Source organism: Myotis lucifugus, unplaced genomic scaffold (assembly GCF_000147115.1).
Source record: "Myotis lucifugus unplaced genomic scaffold, Myoluc2.0 scaffold_0, whole genome shotgun sequence".
NCBI classification, from domain to species: domain Eukaryota; kingdom Metazoa; phylum Chordata; class Mammalia; order Chiroptera; family Vespertilionidae; genus Myotis; species Myotis lucifugus.
In genome coordinates this window covers 12,343,477-12,371,086 of record NW_005871048.1, presented here as the reverse complement: position 1 = coordinate 12,371,086, position 27,610 = coordinate 12,343,477, and the positions used below count along the sequence as shown (strand labels likewise).

At 36.7% G+C, this 27,610-nt stretch overlaps 1 protein-coding gene across 1 annotated transcript in view; it reads left to right on the top strand.

Moving 5' to 3' along the window:
- Nucleotides 1-26,069, top strand: part of KCNN2 (potassium calcium-activated channel subfamily N member 2) — a 143,504-nt gene extending 117,435 nt beyond the window's left edge. The window contains exons 5-8 of the mRNA XM_014462066.2: nucleotides 8,307-8,417; nucleotides 16,561-16,688; nucleotides 22,893-22,962; nucleotides 25,458-26,069. Coding sequence (XP_014317552.1) covers nucleotides 8,307-8,417; nucleotides 16,561-16,688; nucleotides 22,893-22,962; nucleotides 25,458-25,745 — 597 coding nt within the window. The 3' untranslated portion in view covers nucleotides 25,746-26,069. The remainder of the gene's footprint in view (nucleotides 1-8,306; nucleotides 8,418-16,560; nucleotides 16,689-22,892; nucleotides 22,963-25,457) is intronic.
- Nucleotides 26,070-27,610: the final 1,541 nt, after the last annotated feature.

Sequence of the window (27,610 nt, the reverse complement as noted above, 5' to 3'; positions counted from 1 at the left end):
ATAGATGATAATGGAAATACTAAGGTAAGTGTATCTTAGATACTGAAATGCTTTCACAGAAATCCATTGTGATAGATAAAATAAGGCAAGAATAAATGTTCCTTTTACCAAGACCCACCTACTATTAGAACTTAAGAGACAAAGATCTCTTCCTCCCTCCTGGATATCCTGGATTTAAAAGCATAGGATTGCCTAATAGACCAAGTCTCTCATTAACCTTCAAGAGAAAGCCACGAAGGTTGTATATACCTGTTTTGTCTGTCCTTCTTCTCTTTAAGAAGGTACCAAGGACATGAAGATTTATTATTGTGATTGTCATGATAACCTATAATAGGCTCAATTTTAAGTGGCTTTTATACTTTTTGTTTAAGGTAGTAGGCAACTAACATTGTTCCAGCTGTGTCTTAGCTTTCTGTGAGCAGCAGCAGTATCTCCAACTTTATAACAGAGAAAGTAATTGTTTCGCTTAACACTTAAAAAGTTATCCCATCTACCATTTTATATTTGTACATAGATATAATACATGCTGAAAGTTTTAGTTTTTTCTTACCTATGAATATACAGGGTGGGGCAGAAGTTTACAGCTGTGAGTATAAAAACAGAGTTTATTCTTATATTAATTATTGCATTATTTTCCACACAAACAACTGTAAACCTACTTTGGCCCCCAACTTGTGTGTGATGTTTTAAGAGTAGGATATAGCCTCATTGGTAAAATTTTTTTATTCTCCTTCTGTAAAATTATAACAGCTCTTACCATATAGGTATGGATGATGGAATTCTTTAGCATAATTATCTTTAAATATAGAGTAATATCTGCCCATTTTTAGGGACACAGATGATCAGATAAGCAGATCTCTAAAGTGATCTATAAATCCCTAGACATGTGTGATTTAGACTTTCTGCTACTTTCTGTCTTTGCTTTTAAGAATTTTTTCCTCTGCCAGTGGGGGTAGAGAAAGTAGACTACAGACAGCCATCCTGGATGTTGCATGTGTGAATAAGAAAGAAAAAAAAAAGAAAGGAGGAAGGGAGGGAGGGAGGGAGGAAGGAAACAAACCAACCCAGGGTCTTTTTTACATGTCTTATACAATTTGACATGAGGTGGTTAATCCCAAATAGTAATTTGGAAGAGGTTGTTTTACTTTTTGTTTGTTTTTGGCTTTCTCTGGTGTGTTTATTGAATCTCATCGAATAAAATCCAGTGAGGAGAGAGTATCTTTAAGTTATTACAATAGTTTCTGTTTTGTGCAGAGATGCAGCAGAGGTGGGTGGGCCTTTGCAGACTTAAGGCTCAATTCCCCACCGGTGCCCTAAGCAGACCTTCTCTTCTCCCCTCGGAAATGTCTGAGGGAAGATGACAGCTGCTTTCTTCCAGGTACAGCAAGTGTCGCTGGGAGTGTGGCCTTCTAGCATTCAACATGTCCGTATAATTGCACCTAATTTTTCTAAACTGTCAGCATATTTACTTGGCAGAGCTGCCCTTCCTGTCTCTAAAATGCATACGTTCACTTTAACACTGTTGCTTATCAGGAGAGATAAACCTAGGGATGACTCATTACTGATGACCAGTTTTATGTGGCACTTCCTTCTTTCCAGCGCCAAAGAACATAAATGAGTTGAACAGGCAAATGACTCTAAAGATTTGGGTTTCCCAAGCCCAGGTTTTATCACTGAATTAAAAAAAACCACACATCTTCTCCTCTCTTCCTTAAGATAAGAACATTTGAGTTGATCTCTACCCTCTTATCAACAAATAACTTGTATTTGAAGATCCTCAGAGGTAGGGCATGAGGGAATTTGTCTTCAAAATACCCTTGAATGTTGTTTATTTTTATAACCTACAGAGATCTTGCAAAACTCTAATGGGATATAATATTAAAGCTGAGTGTTTTATAGAATTTATTTGCCAGAATTGTTTTACATAGTTTTATGAAAGAATAATTATACATGTCAGGCAGATGCAGTGAAAATGTATTTATTGCTCCAGGATATTGTGTCAGTCAACCCCAGGGACAGAAAAATGGGCAATGATTGCAAATACTCATTTTACCTTTTGTTTGGAGGACAAGTTGATATTTTAAAATGAAATTTAATCTTAAAGTTGTTTAATTTAGGTGTGTATTAAATGAAAAGCATGCTTTTTTCAAATTAACTATATTATGAGAAATTTGAATTACTGATAGCCTAATAAATTGGCTATCAAACAAGTTTGATCTTTTAGGAGCCATTGTACACAGGAAGATAATTAATTTAACACAAAATATTTTGAACATTATTATTTTTTAGCAGTCATTCTCTGGGGTGAGAATTCTGGAATTTCCAAAAAAGAAAATGTTGAATCTTTTCCAGATACCATTTTTCAGTGTGTTTTCCAAAAAAATTCTCTATTTTTCAGTTACAGTTTACATAAAACATTAGTTTCAAGTGTACAATGTAGTGCTTAGACATTTATATAACTTACAAAGTGATCACTCTAAAAAGTCTAGTACCAATCTGATATCATACATAGTTATTATAATATTATTGACTATATTCCCTATGCCTGCTTTTATAACTGGAAATTTGTACTTTTTAATCCCTTTACCTTTTCACCCATACCTCCATCCCACCTACCCCCAGCCCTGGCAACCATCAGTTTGTTTGATTCCACATATAAGTAAAATCATATGGTATTTGTCTTTCTCTTTCTGACTTATTTCACTTAGTATAATACCTTCTAGGTCCATCCATGCAATCGCAAATGGTAAGATTTCATTCTCTTTCTATTGTATAAATGTACCACTCCTTTATCCATTTGTCTACTGATGGACACGAGTTGTTTCTGTATCTTGGCTATTATAAATAATGCTGCAGTGAACATAGGGGTGCTATCTTTTCAAATAAGTGTTTTGAATTTCTTCAGATAAATACTCAGCCATGGTATTGTTGGATCATATGGTAGTTCCATTTTTTTCTTTTTGAGGAACCTCCACACTGTTCTCCATGGTGTCTGTACTAATTTGCAACCTCTCCAACAGTGCAACAGGGTTCCATTTTCTCCATATCCTTGCCAACACTTATTGCTTTATACCTGTCAGAATGGCTAAAATCAACATCTCCTTGTGGTTTTAATTTGCATTTCCCTAATGATTAGTGATGTTGAGCATGTTTTCCTATGTCTATTGACCTTCTGTATGACCTTCTCTCTTCTTTGGAGAAATGTCTCTTCAGGTCCTCTGACCATTTTTAATAGGATATTTTGGGGTGTTTTTTCTGGTGCTAAGTTGTATGAGTTCCTTATTTATATTTTTGAAATTAACCCCTTATCATATGTATCACTGATACACATCTTCACCCATTTCATTGTCTGTCTTTTCATTTTGTTGATGGTTTCCTTCCCTGTGCAAAACTTTTTAGACCCATTTGTTTGTTTTGTTTCCCTTGCCTGCGGAGACATATCCAAAAAAAAATTATTAAGAGCAGTGTTAAAAAGTTTAGTGCCTATGGTTTGGGTCTTACGTGAGCCTTTAATCCATTCTAAGTTTATTCTTGTATATGATGTAAGAAAGTGATCCAGTTTTCCTAAGAGCATCCATTGAAGAGACTGTCTTTACCCTATTGCATGTTCTTACCTCCTTTGTCATAGATGAAGTGACCAAATGGGTTTGGGTTTATTTCTGGGCTCTCTTCTGTTCCATTGATCTATGTGTCTGTTTTTATGATAGTGCCATACTATTTTGATTACTATAGCCTTGTACTATAATTTGATATCAGTATGCTATTAAATTTCCCTTTTCTATAGGCTTGTAATCTTAAGTTATGGTCCCTGGAAGTATTTGTAGGATCTGCATAACCAAGTTATCTAAAGTAAAAATATCACTTCTTTGAATTTTTGAAATATTATGTGGTAAATGATCTTGGAGAAACGAGGGACCAACATGACTTACAGTTTCAGTGCTATGTTGGAGAAGAGTACTACATTTTAATTTGGCAGTCTAAAGGGTGTCCAAAAAATGTATATATACTTTAACAGTTGATAGCTCAATTTTGAAAATGAAATGTATTTTAATAAACACTGCCTTCATAATTATTCAAAGTATATGTATACATTTTTGGGAGACACCCTACATAAGACTCTCTAGGTGTTGGGGTCAAATATAGCTTATGCTGTCTGATTTTCAGTTCACTTTGGTCTGGCATAAGGTAATGAGCATTAATAATTATCTTTTCTAAGGACGAAGCCTCTTCCCTACCCTTCTTCTCCCTTTAGCAATATCTAATTTGTTAGAAAGATGATTTTTTTAAAAAAATATACAGGTTTTCCTTGACTAGTTTAATATATTGTCTTCATTTAGTTTTTGGTGGCCTGAGCATCTTGAAGTGGCCTGTTCGTAATTTGCTTAGGTTTTCCTGAGAACATAAGTGAAATGGGAGAACAGTAATCAGGATACATTTTCTGACTTTGCTGAAAGGAATATGACTCATCTTGTTAAGGCATACAGGGATCTTCATTTCAGAGAGTAACATATGTTAGTCCCAACTGTTTCTGTACCCATTGTGATGGGTACAAAAAAATGTTGTGAAAGCGTATTTACTTGCATTCTTATTCACTTTATGAAACAGAATGGTCATGGAAATAAACACTGAGTGGACATTAACATTATATCATTACTTAAATTACTATAATAATTAATGTATTGGCAGGAATTTACCTTGAACCTAGAAAGCTTTTGGAGGTGAGCCAGTTTTGCATAACAAAAAGAGTAAGTTATTTTGAAACCCAATCCTACCTATACCAAATCGTCTTATGATTTATTAAGAACCTAGGGAGTTTATGGTTTCCCTAATTAAAATAAGGCAGATAAGGAATAAAGGACGTTGCATTTGAACAATCATAAGGTTAAATTACTACAGAGGCTCTTGAGGTACAATTTAAAGGATACATCTAGGATCATGGAATGAGGGATAAATGTAATAAATTGTCAGATTCACTTGTTTCTCCAGTTTGCAATGAAGGTACTCATTTTATTGCACAAGATTTGGGTGAGCTAGAGAACACGCAGCAAGAAATGGGCTGGCAGCAGGAAAAATAGAGCCCAGAAATATACACAAATTGAAGGTTTCCAAAGGCTCTTGATACCAGTGATTTTCCACTCCTGTTAGGATTTTGATTTCCTTCCAGAGGATCTCAGCAGTGGCCACCTGCCAGGGGAGAACAATATTCAAGTTAGAGTGCCAGCTGCCGTTCACAGCTATCTTTATAGCGATTAGAAGTCCCTCAGATTTTTACATTCTCTGCTTATTCAGTAATAATCCCCACCCTTGAATTTCCCATGACTCACCGATTGAGGAGTACCTGAGCGCATACATGTAGCAGGTGATCCTGTACAGTATGTCCTCACTTAACGTCAGCTATAAGTGAAACAACGTATAACCATAGGCTAATTGATATAAACAAGAGTTAAGTTCCTCAGGCATCCCATCAACATGATAAGGAAATGACTTTGAACAAATTGACGTTATTCAAGGACCTGCTGTACTTGTCAAGCAACTGATAGCCATTTGTACCAACCACAATATGACTTATCGAGTGAGTAACCCCTCATAGTATAACAGAACTATTTAGATTCTGTGGCAGATGTTTTAAAGTCAACAAAATAGGTATAGCTGCTTCCAAAGGCCATTCTTTTCCTTCACTGGTACCCAGCTCTGAAGTCACCTTGCTTCCATCGTCTACATACCACACAAAATATCAGGAAAACCATCGCAGCAGCCCAGGCATTTATGACCTCTCTGTCCTCTGCCTGTACTTTCCTTGTTTATCATTTCCTAAATGTCTTTATGATGAAATGGCTCTGATACAAACCTTTAGCTTGTTTGTTCAAAATAGAAAGCGGTAGGTCACCATATTCCCTTAATATCCTTTCTCATCTAAAGCAATGACTCTGTTGGAATCACCTAGCAAGCTTTAAAACATTCTGATGCTTGAGTTTTATCCCTGGAGATTATAATTTAATTGGTTGGGGGCACAGACTCTCAGCATTGGAATTTTTACAAACTCTTCAAGTGATTCTAGTCAAGGTTAAGAACTACTTATTTAAAGTTGTATCAGTTTTAAATAGGAACAATATTGATTTATTTTGGTCATTAACCATATTGGTCAATTTTTTGAACATTCATACTATGAGTTTATCATAAAATAAGGTGAATTTGATACTCTTGTTTTGCTTTGAAGTACAATGCTTCATAGATATGGAAATGACCACAAATAAAAATATAGGTAAAAGGTATTATCAGATGAGATAAAGGATGGAATATATCAGTGATAATTACAGTTCATAACTGAATAATCTCACTCATTTTTGTTGTCTCATTTCTGAATCTGAGGTTAAACCACATAATGTCTAAATACTTTCTAGTCTCTTTCTCTGATCATATGAACAATATCACTTCGTTTCTGAGGATACTGATTTCTTCATAGAGCTATATGGAAGGACATATAAATTCAGACACTCTGGAAATATTGTATTTAAACAATATTGGCTCATTAAAAAGGCCATGTCTTGGTCATAGTTATCAGGTTGTAGAAGACAGGGAAAGTGTATTTATTTTCTTTCATTCTCAACTTGTCTCTCCTGCCAGATTTGTTGTAATAACTCATCCCAGTGAGCCTAAAAATGCCTTCTTGGTCTGTAACTGAATGGCTAAATTACATTTATTAATTAAAATGAGTCTATTATTAATTATATAATAAAACATAAGTGATTCAAAAGTATCATTTTACTAGGTTGAATTTTTTGAAGATTAATATGTAATGGTTAGGTTATATGTTTTCTAAAACCACAAATTGTCACTTTTTAAATGTATAATTATTTTTTGCATGAGTAATATGTATTTATTATAGAAAATGCAGACTATACAGAAAATCACAAAGAACAAAATAAGTCATTGATATTTCAACCACTGAAATATAACTTTTCACAGTTGGGCTAACTACTTCTTTTCAGTTTTCCAAATATGGATCATTTTTTAAAAATTAGGAGCAAATTATATATACAGTTTTCTAACTTGCTTATTTAAACATTATATTATCTTTAAATATTCTAGAAATAAAATTGTAATACAGTAATATATTATGGATATGCTGTAAGTAATAACCATTCCTCAATATTAGATGTTTAAGATGTAGACCACCACATTTTTAAGGTACAGAGTTGCTATTATAACTAGTGATTTTTAGAGCTGCGATCATTTTGACTCACATAAAGGGAATGCTACTAAAACCTGGTTTAAAAAGGTTCAAGTCTGTTGAAAGACCCAGAAGTATTGCCAACATCTCATTGTTTGTGCCCCTCTTCAGTGGGCTCTTGCCTTAACCTTCCTGTTCATCCTCTGTCCACTAAGATGGCTTGATAATCTCTACTGCTCTGTGGTCCTTTCAGGGATGAGATTCTGTGTGGCGCTCTGGACTTCCCTTCATAGCACCCAGGTAGCTCCTCAGTCGGCCCCATCCCTACCTACCAATGGGCTGGCTGTGTGCATGTCCAGTAAAGTGGCTGCAGCATGACCTCACCTAGCTCTCCCATAGGTGCCCTAGCCTTGCCTCATGACCCTGTATGTAGTCAGCCAAGATGACCCCACATCTCATGACTTGGAATGTGTACCTTGATCATGGAGCAGGGGTACCACAGAAAACACCATGACCATAATTAAAAATGAAAAAAGGTAGTCCATACCTTTCTTAGTGCTGGTAAACCCCTCTAGTAGTAGAAAGGTTCTCTTACCTTCAGCACTTAATGTATCAGTGTGACCTTTCTGTTATATACGTAGAACAGTTGGAAGTTGTACAATGCATCACTCTTCATCCCCAGTATATCACAGTTGAATGGCCTGAAGACCTGCTGAGAGAAGATTATGAAATATTATTTTTAGACAATTCTTATTTCTACTCTGTGCATTCATCTAATTTATCCATCCCTGTTATATGTATAGGTGCATAACATTTATTCTGTTTTTAAAAAGACTCTGAACATTCAGCAAGTTGCTTTTTTACCATCTATATTTTATAATTAAGATGTATCTGATTCACACACCATGCTTTAGTTCTTAGCATCTATGAACTAAGTTTTTTTAATCCCAATATAAAGACACATTGCTTGTTGACCATGCATTTTTATAGTATTTATTAAAGATACTGAATATTATAGTGGGGTGTGTTTTTACTTCCAGACCCTTATGTACTTGGTGCTAAACATGTTCTACTGTGGCTAAGATGAAAAGTAAAAGTAATAACTCTTTGGGTTTCTCTTTTCTCTGGTTTTTAGGGTGCTGGTTGCACAGCCCTGGTGGTAGCTGTAGTGGCAAGGAAGCTAGAACTTACCAAAGCAGAAAAGCACGTGCACAACTTCATGATGGATACTCAGCTGACAAAAAGAGTAAGTCACCACCCACTATCTGCAAAGGGAATATTATTTAGGTGTTTTCAATGTTGGATAACATGCTTTTTATCTTGACCTCCAAAGCCAAAATGACACAGCTTAGTCTTAAAATGTGAAAATATGGAATTGGTTCTGAGAGTAGACTCTTCCTAACTTTAGGTCAAATAGGAAATAATTGGACAATCTTGGTATTTACTCAAGGATAAAAATAGACCACATAAATCTTTAAAAATAGTCATTCTTAACATTTAAGTTGACAATATAGAAAAAGAGACCAATATCAGATTTCACAGGAAGGAATACAGTGTCAGTGTACAGAAATTTTATGGGAAGGTGATTCAATAAATATTTTACTGACCTCCTATAAGCCAATCACTGTTCAACAACCCTTAATGTTTAGGACTCCAAGGTGTTAGGGCAGATACAGACTCTTTCCATGACTTAAAGCAGGGGTCCTCAAACTACTGCCCGCGGGCCACATGCAAATACAAATATTGTACTTGTTCCCGTTTTGTTTTGTTTTTTACTTCAAAATAAGATATGTGCAGTGTGCATAGGAATTTGTTCATAGTTTTTTTTTTAAACTATAGTCTGGCCCTCCAACGGTCTGAGGGACAGTGAACTGGCCCCCTGTTTAAAAAGTTTGAGGACCCCTGACTTAAAGGATATCAGAGAGATGTTGAAAATAGCATCTGGAGGGGAAATCAATGTCCAATTATAAAGACTCAAGGAAAATAGTAATCACATGTGTACAGAGTACTCACCCTTTGCCAGCCACTGCTCTGTGTCATGTATAAAAACTTGTTTCATCTTCACAACAACCTGATGAGGAAAATGCTGGTATTATGCAAGCCAAGATGCAGAGAAGTTTAGTAACTTACATCAAGGAGGAAAATCATATAAAAAGGAAAATGATTTTTACCACACTAAATTTTTAGCCTCCCTTGCATTGGTTCTCAACCTTCCTAATGCCGCGACCCTCTAATACAGTTCTTCATGTTGTGGTGACCCCCAACCATAAAATTATTTTCATTGCTACTTCATAACTGTAATTTTGCTACTGTTATGAATAGTAATGTAAATATCTGATATGCAGGATGTATTTTCATTGTTCTCGACCCACAGGTTGAGAACCGCTGTCACTTGAAATATCAAGGTAAAAAATAACTAAAACTTACTTTATAGCAGTGTCATCTTGCTACATAACCACTTCCCAAAGTAGAAGTCAATTAGGCTGTCATTAAAATAACAAAATTCACGGTCATTTGTTAACTTCATTCATAAAAGAACCAATAGAGATTTCAAGCAGAGTTCCATTTTCAGAGTTTTTGCTCACTTTTGACTTTGGTTCTGTGTATAAAAGTAATCATGTTTAATTTGGTAAAACAATTCCTAATAAATCAGTCACTTTAGTGCATATTTTGTTTGGATAATATTTATGAAATGGAAAGATGAATTCCAATTGCCCTGATAAGTTATGTCTCACCTGTCAGACACTATTGTGAGACTTCATTGCAGTTAGCAAGTCCACATACATTCTGGATGATCAAAGCCATGATCATCTAGATGTCATGCTTTCATACTGGATTTACCACCTTGGAACATCTACTCTACATAATATTCGCTCAACTCCTGAATTCATTCTCCAAACTAATTTCTAAATGTTACAGAAAAGCACATGGAGAGTAGACGGAGAGGTAAATGAGCTGAATGGAGAGTTAGGTTCTTGTCATTTTCAAAGATATACCGTACTGGGAAATGAAAACACACACGCATTAGATTATTGTGTGTCCACATCTAATCCAAAATTGTAGCAGATGTTTTATCTATCTCATCATGTACTTGCTTGGATGAGTTCTGTACTGTGCAGTTTATGTTTAAGAGACAGAAGTTGTACAATATCAAAAGAATCCTTAAAGTGCGAGCATAATCCAAGTAATTTTACCATGAAGATATTACATTCTTTCACAGGAATTAAGTTAATGCCACACTTAAGATACTAGGCAGAAAAATACCTTAAAACACCGTATATAAGTATTTTCAACAGTGAAGAAAAAAATGCGACAGAATCACAAATAAGAAAACCAACTGTCACGCTTAGGCAGATTTCCCCCAGGTTCACAAGCAGGCATTTAGTTTTTTATCTTAAAGAAAAGAAGTAACTCCTTTAAATTTACTTTGGGATATTGATACTCCATATCCATATTATTAAAGCATTTTAGAAAAGACGAAGGCTTTGATTTTTAAAACCTACAGCGTAACATTATTATATACTGCCTTTGATTAAAGAATTTTGTGAAGTTCAGAGTCCTTCCCATTCCAGGTTGGTTTTTTAATTTAGTTATTTCAGCACTGCTGTCCTTTAGGACCGAATAATACATTGCCTTGCAGGACTTTGTGTATTGTTGGATGTTTATCAGCATTTTGTCCTCTGCACACTAGATGCCAGCAGAAATATCCCGCACACACACTTGTGACAATCCAAACTGCCTCTAGACATTGCCAAATGTCCCCTAACGGTACAAAATTGCAACAGTGAGAACCACTGCTTTAGCTTGTTATTGCCCAAGGATTCAGAGACTGAGATAATTCCTTTTAACAGATAATCTTTAAGTGTACTGAATTTGTTGTAATCTCCTTCCTGGGACTAATAGATATTCATTTAACAAAAATATACTATATACTTACCATAGTTGGGGTTCTGTGTTAACTGCTAATCATAGACAGCTGAAATATCATATTCTAGGAGACAGAGACTGTTATGCTGTTCTTTTAAGCAAATTGGATGAAGGCTCTGTTTTTTTCTCTGCTCGGCCAAAATGCACTTGTGTTCTTTCTCATGAGTCCCCTAAAGTCCAGTTAAGTTCTTAGTTACTTTAGATAAACTCCCCATTGGTAATTTTCTGTTATGAGTCAGATTGTAAGAAATGCTGTTCTAGTTTCAAATTCTCCACGGTGCTTCATTAATTCTGTTTATCTCATTCCTACTGAAAAGGGTAGCTACTCTGCCTATTTCTTTGGACCAGTCTCTTATAGGTTTGAGAAGACTTTCCATCCAGCAGGCTTGCTGACAGATTGGCTTTTATAGGCAACATGTCGCTAAGTACAGGTACAGATGTTTAACTGGCCTTAGAACCAAAGGTAAATTTCTAGCTTAGAATACTGTAATATTGATATTATAGTCAATACAATATTCGAAAATAATAGTTATTTTATACAAAGTCATCGATTTAATGAGTGTTATTTACTTGAAACTTGATTCCATTCATTTATTTGTGGAATGTCTAAATGGGCCCATTTAGAATTTTTAACTTTTTAAATAAAAAGTCTAAAATATTTAATGATCATTAATGAATGACTCCTGGGGGATAACCAAGAGTAGATGAGGACCTAGAAAATGTACATAGTTGCTAAGATGAAAGATTAAAAATATAAAATTCAACTATCCCCTGAAAACACTACTTTGTTTCTCTGTTTGACTACCTCAACCATATAAAATACTGTATTTGAAAGTAGGACACACTACTCATTGGGCAGCAGCATGAAGGAGTTTTATATAATTCCAAAAGTTTACATGACACTCTGCAATTTAGAAGTGGCCTATAGGTACATGTACACAGGATAATCTGATGACTTCAAAAGGAAAGCATCATAGCCATAACATGTCACTGGGCTTAGTATGAGAGGACCAGCTATCTAACAGACTTGAACTTTATCACCTCACAGAAGTAGTATTTATCATGCTGTATTTTTTGGCAATATATTATTACTATTCATTTAGGTCTGAACCAAGAGGAAATCTTGGAGTTCAGCTCTCTGAATCCTTTCATTTTGAAAAGAACAAATTTTTAAAATAGCTGGATGTACCACGAAGGGTAATTATACATATTAATGTCCACTGTGGGTGTTTCCAATCCTATTAAGAATTCCCAATAAGATCCATAATAAGAACACTATTATGTGGTTATGTAATTTTGTTGCTTGTGTGTCTCTTAACATGGGAACAGAAATTCTAGAGGATTTACTCTATGTAGCGCTTACATTGTCCTTAGCCACATAGCCCAGTGGTTTGAAACACTAAAGGAATGGATCCCTTGACCTTGCCCTGTTCCACAGTCATAGCATTCACCCACCCCGTACCTGGTCTATAGGAGAACTCGGTGGGCACGTGAGAGCCCTGAGAGCACGTGACATCCCAGTGCACAGGCTCAGTAGCATTGTCTGCATTTGTCCTGGGCATCACCCTCAGCATATGTGGCAGGATCTTACTGTAGTTTCCAGATTGAGAAGCAAGAAACTCCCCTGCTTGGTTGGGGTAGGAAAGGATGAAAGAGATCAAGAGGTACAGATTTCCAGTTATAAAAATAGTCATGGGGACGTACAGCATAGGAAATATAGCCAGTAATATTGTAATAACTACATTTGGTGCCAGGTAGGTACTAGACTGATAGGAGTGATCACTTCGTAAAGTATAGAAATGTCTAATCACTATGTTATACACCTGAAACGATTGTGTTATATGTCAGCTGTAATTGGAAACTAAGTTTAAAAAAAATGGTTCTCTTTAAAAAACAAAACTGTCCTCCTCCTTATCAGAGATTATGTGCCTTTCCCTGACATTCGGGAGGAGTGGAAATACTGCACTTAAGCCTCTGAAGGGAGAGGCAAGAGGAAGAAAAACAAAGCAATATATGTTGAAAAAAAGTCACAGTAATATAAAGGAAAGGAAAACTATAAACAAAGTACTCTTTTAAACAGTGCTCTAATTACATGTGTCATTTACGGTTGAACAAAGCAAAGTGTCAGTTAAAAGTATCAGCATTAAGTGCTTTTGTGGTTGATAAAGTATTGTTACACTTTATGGCTTTAATATCTTATAATTACCTATGAGTCAGCAGTATAACAGTTCATATCCTTTATACCCATGAAAGTGGGTTTAAGGCATCTGGGTAAGTGGTATTACTTTTAGTAGTATAAATTATTTTAGGGCCTTTCTTTTCTCAAATTATTAAGCTATCTGATTATTAATCGGCCTCTCAAGTATTTCTGATAAAAGATTTGAATTGGAGTTGAGCATTAGTGAGGCAGAACAAATGTTATTTTCCTTTTCCCCTGTGTGTGTGGAGGGGGGATGAGAGAGGAGGCAGAGTCCTTTCCTGTTAAAAAAGAATCCTCCTCTCACTCTCCTTATTTTTTGAAATATAGGAAATAAGTTAGATTTCATAGTGCTGTTGGCCCATTAACTGGCACTAAATTTCTGAGTATATTTGTGAATTCCTCATACAAACTATCATGGTATCTAGCATGTGGTGGAGACTCAATAAACATGGAAATGCACTGACCCATTTAGATTTTAGATCTCTTCTCTAACCTGTACAGCCTTCTTTCCAAGAGGATCCTTTGGCTGATAAATATTCATTTGCTTCCTGATCAGAAGTGTTTATGATGCAAATTATACACACTCTGGTGCCAAATTTAACCCTGGAGACATTTATTTCATACCATCTCTAGGGCCAAGGCACTGAGCTAGGGAGACACAAAGATTTATGACACAGCCCCTGCCCTCCAAGCATTTGTGAACATCCTGGGAAAAGGAGTAAGGCAGTGGTTCCCAACCTTTTTTTGGCCATGCCCCACCTAAGCATCTCTAAAATCCTGATTGCCCCCCCCCCCCTGACATATAATTCTTATTCAAAAAGTGAACTCCTATTCACATGGAAGAAGCCTAAAAGGCCATTAACTTGGTCTAAACAAGCTTCCAAAGAATATGGCATCGATGACATAGAAAAATAAAAGAACAAAAGGACAGTTGAAGTACTGAGGAAGAAATCACTAAGAAATTGTTTAATAATATGAAGTGATATGAAAAAATAGCAAATAAAGTTTCAAAACATGTACTAGAGAACTGAAGTGCACAAATATGTTACAATATATATTTATATACTGTATATGAGGCCCCTAGAACCATAAGAAATGCAAAAAGTTCACTGTTAACTCATTCTCGAATTGCTTCCCCCCCCCACCCGTGGGGCATGTGCCCCATGTTGGGAACCACTGGAGTAGGAGCTCCAGGGTTACATTATTAGATGACTGACCTTAGGGCTCTTAACTGTGCAAACAGGGACACTCCCCCCCCCCGCCCCCCAGATGCACTTCTCTTTCATGCTAATGATCAGAAATGCATAGAGCCTGCTTCTGCAAGTTTGCGGATCACTTTCATGTAACAATCCCCTACAGTTCAAACCTGTAAAACACTGAAGTGCTTTCCACCCTGTCGTCTCCCTGTCTGCTGTTCCCTTTCAACCCTATGAGAGACTGGAAAAACCTACTAGAAACACACCTGACCATTAGGCAAAGGATACCTTTTTCTATTTGTGGACATACTGTTTTGTGGCTGCTATTTTTGAAAACTATCAGTTAAATTTGATGCTTTGAGAGGTTAATTCCTATGTTTGAAAACCTATTAAAGAATTATAAAAGGGGATGTTTCAACATGAATGCATACATATGTATATTTAACAGGTTTTTAAAAGCAACTGTAGGGATTTTACTTTCAAATGAGAAGTCATTTTCGGTCTCAGCCTGTCAGCTAAGATGAGTGAATACAAATACTGCAACATAAGGCCTCAGGCATCACTCACCCCATTGAATTCTGAAATTGAAGTCAACAACGTATACTGCATCCAGCTCCTTACCTCTGAAAAGGTCGTACAAGGGTCAGATGGAAGAGCCTTCTGAAAGGTGACTCCTACCTCTGTGAGGAAGAGAAATGTGTTTCCATAAGAATGAAGAGCCAAGAATTACCTGGAACACCTTTGAACGTCCCTGTGGACGGTGGCGACTTTCCTCATCCGCACGGCTGGCGCTCAGTCCCTAACGTGTCAGTCGCTGTCCTGTTGGTTTCAGAATGCTGTCCATGCAGGGGCTGATGAATGTCCAGAGGATGTGACCAAAAGCCACTCCTAAAAGCAATTTTAGGAAACCAGTCATTTTCTTATAATAGGTTCTAGGGATACAGTTTCACTCAAAAATAAAACTTTTCAGCACCATGAAAAAGGCTAACATGAAAAAATATACATACGGACATGGGCCCATAATCTTAGTGTAATGCTAAGGTTCTTTCTTATTGTAAATTTAAGGACTAAAAGGACTTTACTAATATTTCTCTTGAACCTCACATAACGATGAGGAAACAAAAGTCATACAAGGTTAGCTAGCCCCCTTGACTGGACTTGGTTAGTAGAAAGACCAGCATGTACTCCAGCCCAGCTCACTGTTCTGTCTTCCCCACCACAAGCCGTCCTTAAAGCGTTGTCTGGCTCCACCCAGTCCCCCACTAGCTGGCAGCTCTCCATGTGAACATCTTTATGCCTCTCTCAAATGGTGGTTCTGAGAGTAGGTGATCAACAGCAAGAAGCCCACACAAAAACTCTGGGTCTTCGGGTTGAACATCTCTAGGAAGTATTCACACCTTCCATCAGGTCTTGGCAGTGTTACTGTAATGCTTTCATCCTTAGGTTTGCCCCATTCATTTGAAATGAAGTATATATTTCAATTACAAACAAAATCATGACAACATAGACGTCTGTCAATTAAGTGGGCTTACAAACTCAGTTTGCTAAGACACTCTGGGAGCTAGGAGACTGGGTCCCCTGTTCAATCCGCAGTGGAAATGTGCCCTCCTTCCTATCGTGTGCAGCCAGACATGCCGAGCAGGCTCGCAAAGGCAAGATTAACCTTGGCCTTCTGGCATGTTGCCTTTGGCCAGGGAAATGAAGAACACCAAGAGAACAGTTGCAATACAGGGTGGAGAAATAAACACCTCTTGATTTTTTTTTAAGTGGTTGAATGAAAAGAAAGTCCCTGATAGGGTAGAGTTTGGCCCAGGAAGAGATCAGTAGCTCCCTAATATTTCAGTTTAAATATTGTTCCCACACAGATACTGGTACTTTTTAGATCCATGCATATTCTGTTTTTTAAACTTTTAGATTTATGTAAAAAAGAATTTTTGAGACATAGTTACTAAACAGAGCTAGAGCTTATCATGATCATTGGGGTGAAGAATATGACCCCCCGCCAAGTTGCAAAGGATTCCGCTTTGGAATTTATCCACTGCTTTTTTTGTTTATTTTCCTAACAGGTGAAAAACGCAGCTGCCAATGTACTCAGGGAAACATGGCTAATTTACAAAAATACAAAGCTAGTAAAAAAGATAGATCATGCAAAAGTAAGAAAACATCAACGAAAATTCTTGCAAGCTATTCATCAGTAAGTACCATTCTTCATTTTCCTCCTGCTTTTGTATCTCTAGGTTTTAATTCTAGCACTTGGTTATTCTTCTCTCATGAGGGAGGAAAAAAAGAAAACGTCGTCAGGCTTGTTCCCAGAAGACGGTATTTGGCAATTTAATAATTTCATAAATGAAATCCTGAGCAAAGTTGTCGGTTCTTGTATGATTAGGAATCATTTATTATTGGGAGAATAGTCATTTAATATATATAGTAATTGAATGTCTTCTCAGTTTCTTTAGAAGCAATAATTTCAGTTAAAAGTGTGTTTCTTAATTTAATATTCATATAGTTTGCTCTATAGTTTGCTCTAACATGTTTAGTTTGTATCTACTGCAAAATCTTGCAAAAAGTTAACATAAAATTGTCTGGATTTTTTTAATACTCTGCCAAGCATCTTTATATGAAGGTAGTACTATAGTTGATTCACTACTTGAATTTTTAAATGAGTTTTTAATCAGGACTTGGGGTTTTTCTCTGTGCTACGTGTTCATTGTAGATTTTATAGTTCCTATGGACCCTGTGCTCTTTTATCATTGTCCTGACTTTATTCAGGCCACCAGAGTTCAAGTCTTTCATGCCATTTCATTGATACATTATATCACTATCACAGACGTTAAAGTACAGGTTTATATCTAGTGAGCTTCAGTGATAATCTGAAAGCACCAGGTCTTTCTCCCCCAGGCTGGCGGCATCCTTACCGTAAGTACATTCACGTGGGTGTCCATTATGATGCTCTACAGACTTGCTCTTAATGCCATTTCCAAATGGGGAAGAGCAGACATGGTCACATTTGTGGGTCAGCAAAGTGGCTGTCCTCATGCAACCTCCCGGGGTAAGCATAGAAAGGTGGGGAAGTACTAGGTCTCTTGACTAGTCAGTGAAATGTCTTCGAGAGCTAACTAGCACAGCAGAGGAGAAAACTCGGAGGCTGGAGTTTTCATTTTCTATATTTAGATAATTTGTATGTCTTATATTTCACTAACATTCTGTGAGAAATCACTAAGCATTCATATGACCTGTCCAACCAACTTCCCCTTTTAACTAAGTATCACTGAAAATGTGGAATATGTCTATAATTATGGTCATATATGGACTATAGAGAAATTGCAGCTTCCTTAATGAAAAGAGAATTCACGTACTCAGAGACCTAAATTAGAGGGAGCCTGCACACGCAGTGGAGTAGCTGGCCCTCGGTGCTAGTCTCTCACACTCTTTTCCTTGCTGCCACCAACACCAAAGGGACATCATTCCTCCTTTAAGCTCTGTGACTCGTCTAGATACAGACTATGCTATTTATCCAGGAAAGCTAGGATTTTAAGATAATACTCCTCTAACATCTGGGAAAGAGTAAAGGGAAGAGCAAGAGAGGAACACTGTATTTGATGTGTCTCCCAAGAGAGAGAGTTGCTCCCTGGAGTTCACAGCTGTCTGTGACTGGGTCCCACCACCTAGGAGCACTTGCCTAGACATCTCCATTCCCTGAAGCTTGGAGCTACGAGAGTGAGTCCCTTGACAGATGTTGAGCCGTCACCTCTGCTCTCATCAGGCCTTTCATCCTTTCTGAGGACAAGCTTCTTCCCCAAGGGTCACCTGACACAACTCTTCCACACCCCAACCATGTAACACAGTAACCCCAACATTCACACAAGGGGCACTCATGCTATGCTGTGGAGAAATCATTCTCTGCACTTTTAATTTTCCAAGACTAACACATACTAAAATATATTAAATATATTAAAAAGAAAACTCACCTGTGTGGGAGTGAGATGACGTGGAAGTGAGCGAGTTCAGTCACTGTACGTGTCCAGCAGCCACACATCCCCTTTCCTCCAGGATTGTATTTGTGTCCCTTTCTGTCATTGTGACCTACTAAATGTATAATTAAATGTGATTTGCCTTTGACGCCTTGGATAAATTTTCATATTCTTTTGTAAATGCTTTGACAGTTTTTTTGTAACATAATTCTGTAGCCATGAGTAAATGGTGGGTATTTATGTTGTCACAGAGCTCTTAAGCCTAAATATATTCACACTCAAAAATTTGGGGGACAATTTAAGGGTGTTCACTATACAATCTTTTCAACTTTGCCATAGGTTTGAAATTTTTCATGTAGGTTTGAAATTTTTCATAATCAAAACCAAGTTGAAAAACTGTCCCTGAGCTGTTGGTGCATTGACCTGATCATAAGGGTTTCATGGCTCCTTCAGCATGCTTCTTTTGGATAGACTAATAGAGGAGAAAAACATGTGTTATTCCTCTGCTTCTTGCAGACATTTCTTATTCTGTTTCTTCTGTAGCAGTGTATACTCCTAAAGCAGATGAGTTTCAAGCAACTCAGAAATGTTCTGAATTGTTTTATAAATTAGTCTTTGGGTGACTGGGTTTCCTTTGAGGTGGGAGGGACCTTGTACTTTGTGAAAAAGTACACCTGAGAATTTATGTGGGCTGGGTTTGGCTAGTTGATTCTAATCGTGCATTAACTATCTTTCCTTTTAAGTTAGTGAACTCACAAAGGAAAGCACACAGGGCTCGATTCCTAAGGGCAAGGCCTTTACTGCCCACTGTTCACACCCAGTGAGACTGTCAGCCTTGTGTGTCAGCACTGGGTGAAGTCAGACTTCGCTAGTTGAGGAAAAATTGACAAACTCATTTGGTAGAGCTCTCCTGGCCTCTCCTATTCTCTGATTTGTCCTGAGAGCTTTGTCAATAGCTCTCTCTCTCCCCTTCTGCCAGCCCCCCTCTATTTCAAATCTTTCTCTTTTCCAAGCTTCATAGCCTTTCTCCCCGACACGTGCCCTCTCTAGTCTCGGATGGAAGCCGAACTCTGTAGGCTGTGTCCTCTTCTCAGTAACATATCTGTCTTTGTGGATGGTCACTCAGTGCCACGAAGCAATGTTTCTATAACATTTCACCCTTTTTCTGGTAGCAGCTTTAACTTTAAAGTGTATCATTCTTCTATCTCACCTCTATCGGCCCATCAATCAGTATAACTTGTCTCAGAGCCAAGAAATTCAACAAACAATTTTTATAACATATCGAGTGTTGCATTACCTACCTTTCAGAAAGCCAGGCTTCTAAACAGCCCCAACTCAGAAAAGATATACCCTTCAAAAAAAACACACACACCACATCATTATAATCCTATTGTTTAGAATATTATCCTTTTAACCCTTAAACATTTTTGCATTCATATTAGGCAAAAATGTTTCCTTAAACATTCTATCTCAAAGAGGCCAAGATGTCATGATACAAGTTCTTCCTTCTGAACTCTAGTTCTGGAGGAAACTATGGGCTTTCGGGTGGGGGATGAATAGCAGCAATGAAGAAGGATGATAATATATTGAATAGTGTTTCTCTTTGATCAATATGCCAAAATCCTACAGAATCTTAACAGGATCTTCCAGCCAATGAATCGAGCCCCTTGTGCACCACTGAACACCACACTGTGTTATTTTGTTCCAGAGTATTTCACAGTTTCTTTTCTTTTGTTTTGTCTTTTTATTTCAACAAAATGAAAATAGAGCTCGGAAGTAAGTTGTGTGAGCCGCTCCGTCAACATTTGCAGAATTCTCTACCGGCTGCATGCACCCAAGCGGATCCTTTATTTGTGAATTTTAGTAGTCTGATTGCTGCTATGGAAATGTGATCCAAAATCATGATATTTTCCTGTGATAAGTGAAGTTCACAAGGAAGAAATCAACATATGTTTCTTATTCTTTGGGGGGGAGAAAAATGTAAAATACACATCTGCGTGTTACCTTTTATTCTGGCAGCTGCAGCTTCAGTAGGCTTTTTCTACCAGTTCTACATCACAGGCAGTCTAAGCAGCAACAAAGCGAGGTGCTTTAAGTTCAGGGAGCAGCGAAAGGGATTCCAATCAAATAGGGCTACTCTAGGTCAGCTTTCCAGATTAGTGGAAAATAAAATGGGCAAAATTCTACTGTCAGAAACATAATCTAGGAATCCAGGAGAAGAAAATTAGGCTACATTGATTGGAACATGATGTACTCACCTCAGCCAAGGGACCAGCTCTGGACCCTCCTCCAGACTTGCCGAGTCCAGGACTTTCTCTGCATTTATAAGTTGCTGGAGGTTTCTGGTCTGGTGACCCCAAACTTCAGGCATTCATGTACCAACTATACTATTACTTAAATTTGAAAAGAAAGCTTGATATAAATCCCTGTCATAAATGGGTAAGAAATATATCCTTCTCAGCAAAGAGAGGTAAAAGCAATATCCATTGACAATTGAAACACTGGTACTGAATTCTACCCACAGGCTGTTATCTGTAAAAACTCTCTGAGCTGAGAGCCTGCTCACTGTTTTCTTTTTAAAAAAAGAGATAGCATGTGCTAGAAGATAAAAACAGTATAGGGCTGGCCTAAGACCTTTTTCTTATAATAATCAGGAATTAGAAGAGAATTAAAGGAAATTACTTTCTCCATCTCTTTTAGTATTGTCTAATGTCTTAGTCATCTAGAGTACCTCTTGGTATAAATCCAGCACCTTGGAAACATTATAATAACCTAGCCCACTTTATTTCATGCATAAAGAAATTAATGGTCACTTTAGGGCCAGGGAAAGGGTGGAATCCATGTCTGACATTGTGGTTCTCTCTGCTACATTTCTCTATAGTAAGTCCACATATTTAAAGTTTGTGTTTTTTGTTTTTTTTTTAAAGGGGGGATTGTTTTTGTTTTTGACTTGTTTTTTAAGAGGCAGACATCAAGACTTGAAACCCTTGTAAATACTTAAGGAAACATTTCTCAACAATATATTAAATTTAAATCTATGTTTGTAAAACTCTTTTAGACTAGGACATATTCCATCTCTATAATAGCATGAAAAGGAGCCGTTCTTATAAACACAGTCGCAATGACAAGTTATAACCTTAAACTGTTTTAGATTGCTAAAGAGCATGATGTAGGCAGGTGTCAGTTAAATTCTTCCTGGCAGAAGGAACTATATCTTCACTGTAGAGCAGATTTGGTGACATATTGGATATCCTAGTTTCAGAACAAAATCACTGAGCATCGGGAACATTTGTTACAAAAATCTCCCTGGCAGTAAAATCTTGCCCTGTGAATAATTTTTTCTTCTTTGTAATTACCTTTAATTTAATTTGGGAAATAATAAAAAGTATTCTCTCCAGTATTACCACTACACTTTGTAAAATTATTCATCAGCAAAGTAAAAAGGTTAGCATAGATATATATATATTTTTTATTAGGTAGTTCAGAGAGACCTGCTTCTCTTTTGGAGCAAGGCTTTGAATTGTTGGCTTAAAGAACAAAATGGCACTTTTTTGTTGGAAAATCTTAATTTCTTGGTACCATATTAAAGACTGAATTAAGTATTTGTTAAAATATTACAATAAATGAATTAAGGAATAGTTCTCATTCAGAAAGATTTTTTATAACAGTGGCTTTTTAACTATCAGATATATGCAATGGTATTTAAAAGTATCTAAAAGTAACTTTATAAGTAACGATCCCATCTGTCAGATACTTTAATTGTCCTCTGACTTTTATGTACAATAAAAAGGGACATTCTCCCAAGGAAATGGTCTGGCTTCTCTTCAAGTTCAATGGCAGTTTAAGATAAAAGTCAGGTGAAGAATAAGAGAATTACGTGTTTTGAGTTGTCTTGCTGCTGGTTGAATAAAAGTTGTATTTTTTGCTAATAAGAATCTCACTTATCACTGTGTCTCATCAGGTTCAAATACCTAACCCAATCCATTTCAGACTAAACAGGGCTAACACCTGTATCTAGTCACATAGGCATAGGAAGGTGCTCACTGCTCTAACAGTGATGCAATTCCAGTTGCTTTGCATATTTCTTCCTATGTCTATTTGTCACGATACTGGGGCTTTAATGAATGTTTTGGCTTTTCTCATATGGTTAATTCCTTATGAGCCTTTCTTAATTCAATGTTAACTACCTGGTGAACAGTTGTCCTATGGACACCTCATCCCTTACTCTCTCTCCTTTCCTTTTTGCGGTGTTGGGGAAGCATGCTTCTCATTGTAGCAGATACATAACCAGTTTGGACTTTACCCCAAATATTTAAGGCATTATCCATGCAGTTATTGCCCTTGTCAATTTTGTGCATGCTCTTTGGAAGGTATATGATAGCCATAGAGAGAAAGAAACATTTCTGACTTCAGATTCTGTCTTTTAGATTAAGAAGTGTAAAAATGGAGCAGAGGAAACTGAATGACCAAGCAAATACCTTGGTGGACCTGGCAAAGGTAAGCTGGGGTCTCAGCCCTCATGATTGCATCTGTTGGAATTAACCATGGCACAGTAATTAATAATGCTGACACAGGGGGCCACCCTAAATTTATTTAACAAGTCAGCCAACCAACTGCCCAAAAATGATGGTCCAACTTAGAAGAATTTTTTTTAACTCTTACTTAATATGATCTTTTCCTGCCTGTATACATTATTCAACTGCATTCTAAAAGCTTTTCTACTTGCAGTGATTTGGACCAACATTAAGAAACATAAGCGGAATAGGAGACAATACCTTGGGGATTCTTATTTGCAGTTCAGTCTCATCCCTATGAGAACAAAATCACATCTTGGTTTTAACTATGAGGCTTAGTAGGACTCAACAATAAACATTTTTTAATGTAGTTTAAGCAAAATCAGAAGAATGTACATTTAAATTAAAATACCAGAAATTACATCTTAGCATGAAAGTTGTCTTTCAAAAAAAAGGTATCACTTTTGTATAACTTATGGTTCTTTCTCCATTTCATAATTTAAAAATTAATAGTTCCCAAATTCTTCTGACACATTTATAAGCTGTATCTGGTTGATTTTTGCTTGTTCTTCCAAGTAAACTCCACTTTTAAAATATGAATACTTGTCAACAATCACAACATTGCATTTTCTTGGACGAATTCTAAAGATGGGATTAGGATAGCATTTATGTGTGTTCAGCCTTTTAATACAAATGCTTTGAAAGAGGCAACTCTCAATATGACCTGTACGTTCAGTTGTTTGATAAATCAGCTGTGTCATTTGTAAAGCCTCAAGTATAATCTATAAAATCCACACATACTATTTCTGGTATCATGAAATAATACATCTATTCACTTTCATGTATATCAGTAACACATAAGATATAAATATTGAAGATGAATATTTGATATCTCAGAAATAGAATATAAGTGAAGTATTTAAAGACTTACCTCTGGGAGAGTATATATCACGCATTTAAGCTGGGAAGCACACATATGAGGCTCAGAAACATCCTTGATTAGTATTTACACATGACATTTGCTTGGATACTTCATGAACAAAGATGAGGCAAGCTCTTTCATTGCTCCTATGTCAAATAATAAAAGAAATTAGGAATTAGGAATTTTTATGAAAAAAAGACCACTTGGAAATAATATATATGTTATATCATGATATATATATATCATTTTACTTACAATATAATATTTGTTATATATAGTAGCTATATGATTTTACTTTATATTCTTTAAGATATATAAAGAATACTGCTTAATTAATTCTTTGGTGCCATGCTTATTATTATGACTGCAGCACTGTCTATGCCACAAGGGTTCAATATTTTCTGAATGAATGGATATTGTTCACATAGTCTCAATACTACATAGTAAAAAAAAAAAAGTTAATGCGTTTTGTCTCCATGGCCCAACTCAAACTAGCTGTCTGTGTTCTGAATAGTAACTTCCTTATATAGTCTGTCCATTTATCATCATTAGGAGAATGTTCCACAGGCTGGTTCAGCAGGAAAAGAGCACACGTTGCAAAGGGAAATGAGGTAAAAGAAGGAAGGCTCAGAGAAAGGGGACTGCGACTTGGGGAAAACTTCATGGACCTAAGGCTTACATCTCCAGTCTTCCCTTCCTGGCCACCCTCTCCCCTCTCTACCTCTATGTCAATCATCCCTGAGAGCCTCTGGGATACTTCTGGAAATATAACTGGGAGTCAGAGTCATGAACAGCCTCTGATCAAGACAATCAATTGGAAAATTCACTAGGATACCAAAAACAGCTTCCATTTCAAACCATTTAGCATCTGATTAAACCATAGCCAACAAGGTAGCCTGGTAACTTCACTATCACCAACTTTTTATTCTCTCATTGATTATCTGTAAAAATGCTTTTTAACCCACAGAGAGCCCTAATTTGAAATATGGGACAGCAAAAGATATTAAGAAGTTTTTTACAGCTTTAAGTTCCTAAATTACACAATCAAGTCAGTTTGTCCTAAACTTTGTTTTCCACCCTTAGAATTTGTGCTACATCCTAATACTATCCATACTATTATTTGTTTTTCTAAAATCTCCTGTTTTAAAAAATTAGCATTGCCCTAATTACACATTACAAAATGAGTGCGGTGCACTAACATTTGTATAATCATTAAATATATATATATAAAATCAAAACATGTTTGTCTGTGTGTACACCAGAAATCATTGGACATACCACCTACAGTACCTGCACAATATTTTCAGGGGCTGGATCTAATTAATGCCTAAGATATTACAATTCTAAGTCCTTGCATCGAACATACTCATACCCTGAAATTTTCTTTGCAAGATACTAGTAAAGTGTCCAGTTAGCTGACGCCCCACCCCTGTTGCACTGATTGTCCCCAAAAGGAGACCAGCCCTCAAGCTCTGAGAATTGACCGTTTCTTCCAGGATCCGTGTAATTAAGACTTAGTTCTTTGTTTTTCTATTCCTCTCAATCCTGTTTTCCAGACCCAGAATATCATGTATGACATGATTTCCGACTTAAACGAAAGGAGTGAAGACTTCGAGAAGAGGATTGTTACCCTGGAAACGAAATTAGAGACTTTGATTGGTAGCATCCACGCCCTCCCTGGGCTCATCAGCCAGACCATCAGACAGCAGCAGAGAGATTTCATTGAGGCTCAGATGGAGAACTACGACAAGCATGTCGCCTACAATGCCGAGCGGTCCCGGTCCTCGTCCAGGAGGCGGCGGTCCTCCTCCACAGCGCCACCAACTTCATCAGAGAGTAGCTAGAAGAGAATCAGTTAACCACAAACTAAGACTTTTTGCCATCATATGGTCAATATTTTAGCTTTTATTGTAAAGCCCCTATGGTTCTAATCAGTGTTATCCGGGTTCTGATGTCAGAATCCTGGGAACCTGAACACTAAGTTTTAGGCCAAAATGAGTGAAAACTCTTTTTTTTTCCTTTCTTTCAGATGCACAGGGAATGCACCTATTATTGCTATATAGATTGTTCCTCCTGTAATTTCACTAACTTTTTATTCATGCACTTCAAACAAACTTTACTACTACATTATATGATATATAATAAAAAAAAGTTAATTTCTGCACATACTGGTTTGGTCAATTGACATTTCTGAAGATTCACGTCTCTCCTTATTTTCAGGTAAAATGACTGATTATCACCTGATACATGTTGATAATTTTGATTTCCAGAAGTTTGGCAGGTTGGAAAAAAACTTTCAATTATTATATTTACTAGGATGTTCCATCATTATGAAATATTATAGTCACATCATTTGACCCAGCCCAGTTTACTATTTGAGTTTATAGCCTCATTTCTAATTTGGTTTCCAAATTATGTGGAAAATGAGGTGGTTCCATCAAAATGTAAAAATAAGACGTACAGATGTTTTAAATAATTATTACATTCCAAGCTTTAAAAAAATTAACTCGAATAAATTATCAGGTACACCCTTCTCTGTGAACTGATATTGCAGAATTTAGGTCTAAATTAGTTGTCATCTCTTTCCATATATTCATTTATTATTTGGGCCCATGATAACACTAAGTGTTGGGATTATACACATGCATTTGCATACTTCCTAACAACCTAATGAACATAATTTTTAACATGCTACATATCACCTAACAAATGGTCCCCATTTGATCTGTATTTCCTTACTTGGTACAAGGAAGTAAATGGCATCTGGTAAATTTAAGGAGCTTCATTACACTTGTTTCATGAGTAGTTAAGGTTGGTTTCTGTAAAAGATAACTGGGTAGTTACTGCTGCGAACACATCTCTTTTCCATTGGTTTTAGAACAACCATCCTTGAAATGATAGCAATGTGGGATTCCCTCACATGGTGGTACTTGCAGAGTCTGCAGAAAGAACCAACCTGAGGTGGTAGGGATAACACATCATAAAAATAAGGTTTCACTTACCCAGCTGCTGGGTTGCCCTAAAACTAAAAATGACCCTTTATTTTCAGAGAATTCTGCTTTGCCATCCTTCCCTTTATTTTACAACATATCTTTGGGGTCTACCTTACAACATTGCAAGTTGCTTAGGATACCAAGTACTTTTCTTCTGTAACACAAAACTACAATGATAAATTTCATCATCTTCCATAGTTCAATGAATAAAGTCACTTTCATAGCTAGTCTCCATAATCAATGCAAAATCTAACATTTCCATTCAAGATCAAGGATATAAAACGATGATTCCTTTCGATTGCCTGAGAATAACTTACCATTATTACCCATCCAAAGTGGCTGAAAATAAAGCTCATTTACACATCTTCTATATGTCTATGTAGGATGAGGACAAAGTTTGGAATGTCCTTTAATAAGTGAAAGAAGCCCTAACCGGTTTGGCTCAGTGGATGGAGCATCAGCCTGCGGACTGAAAGGTCCCAGGTTCGATTCCAGTCGGAGGCCCCCAGGAGGAGGTGTGCAGGAGGCAGCTGATCGATGTTTCTCTCTCATCGATGTTTCTGACTCTCTACCCCTCTCCCTTCCTCTCTGTAAAAAATCAATAAAAAATCTATTTAAAAAAAAATAAGTGAAAGAAAACCAGAGCACGCTTATAGCAGTATACTGCTGAGTTAAATGAATTTCAAAATCCTGCATTATCAGGATTTCTACTTCAT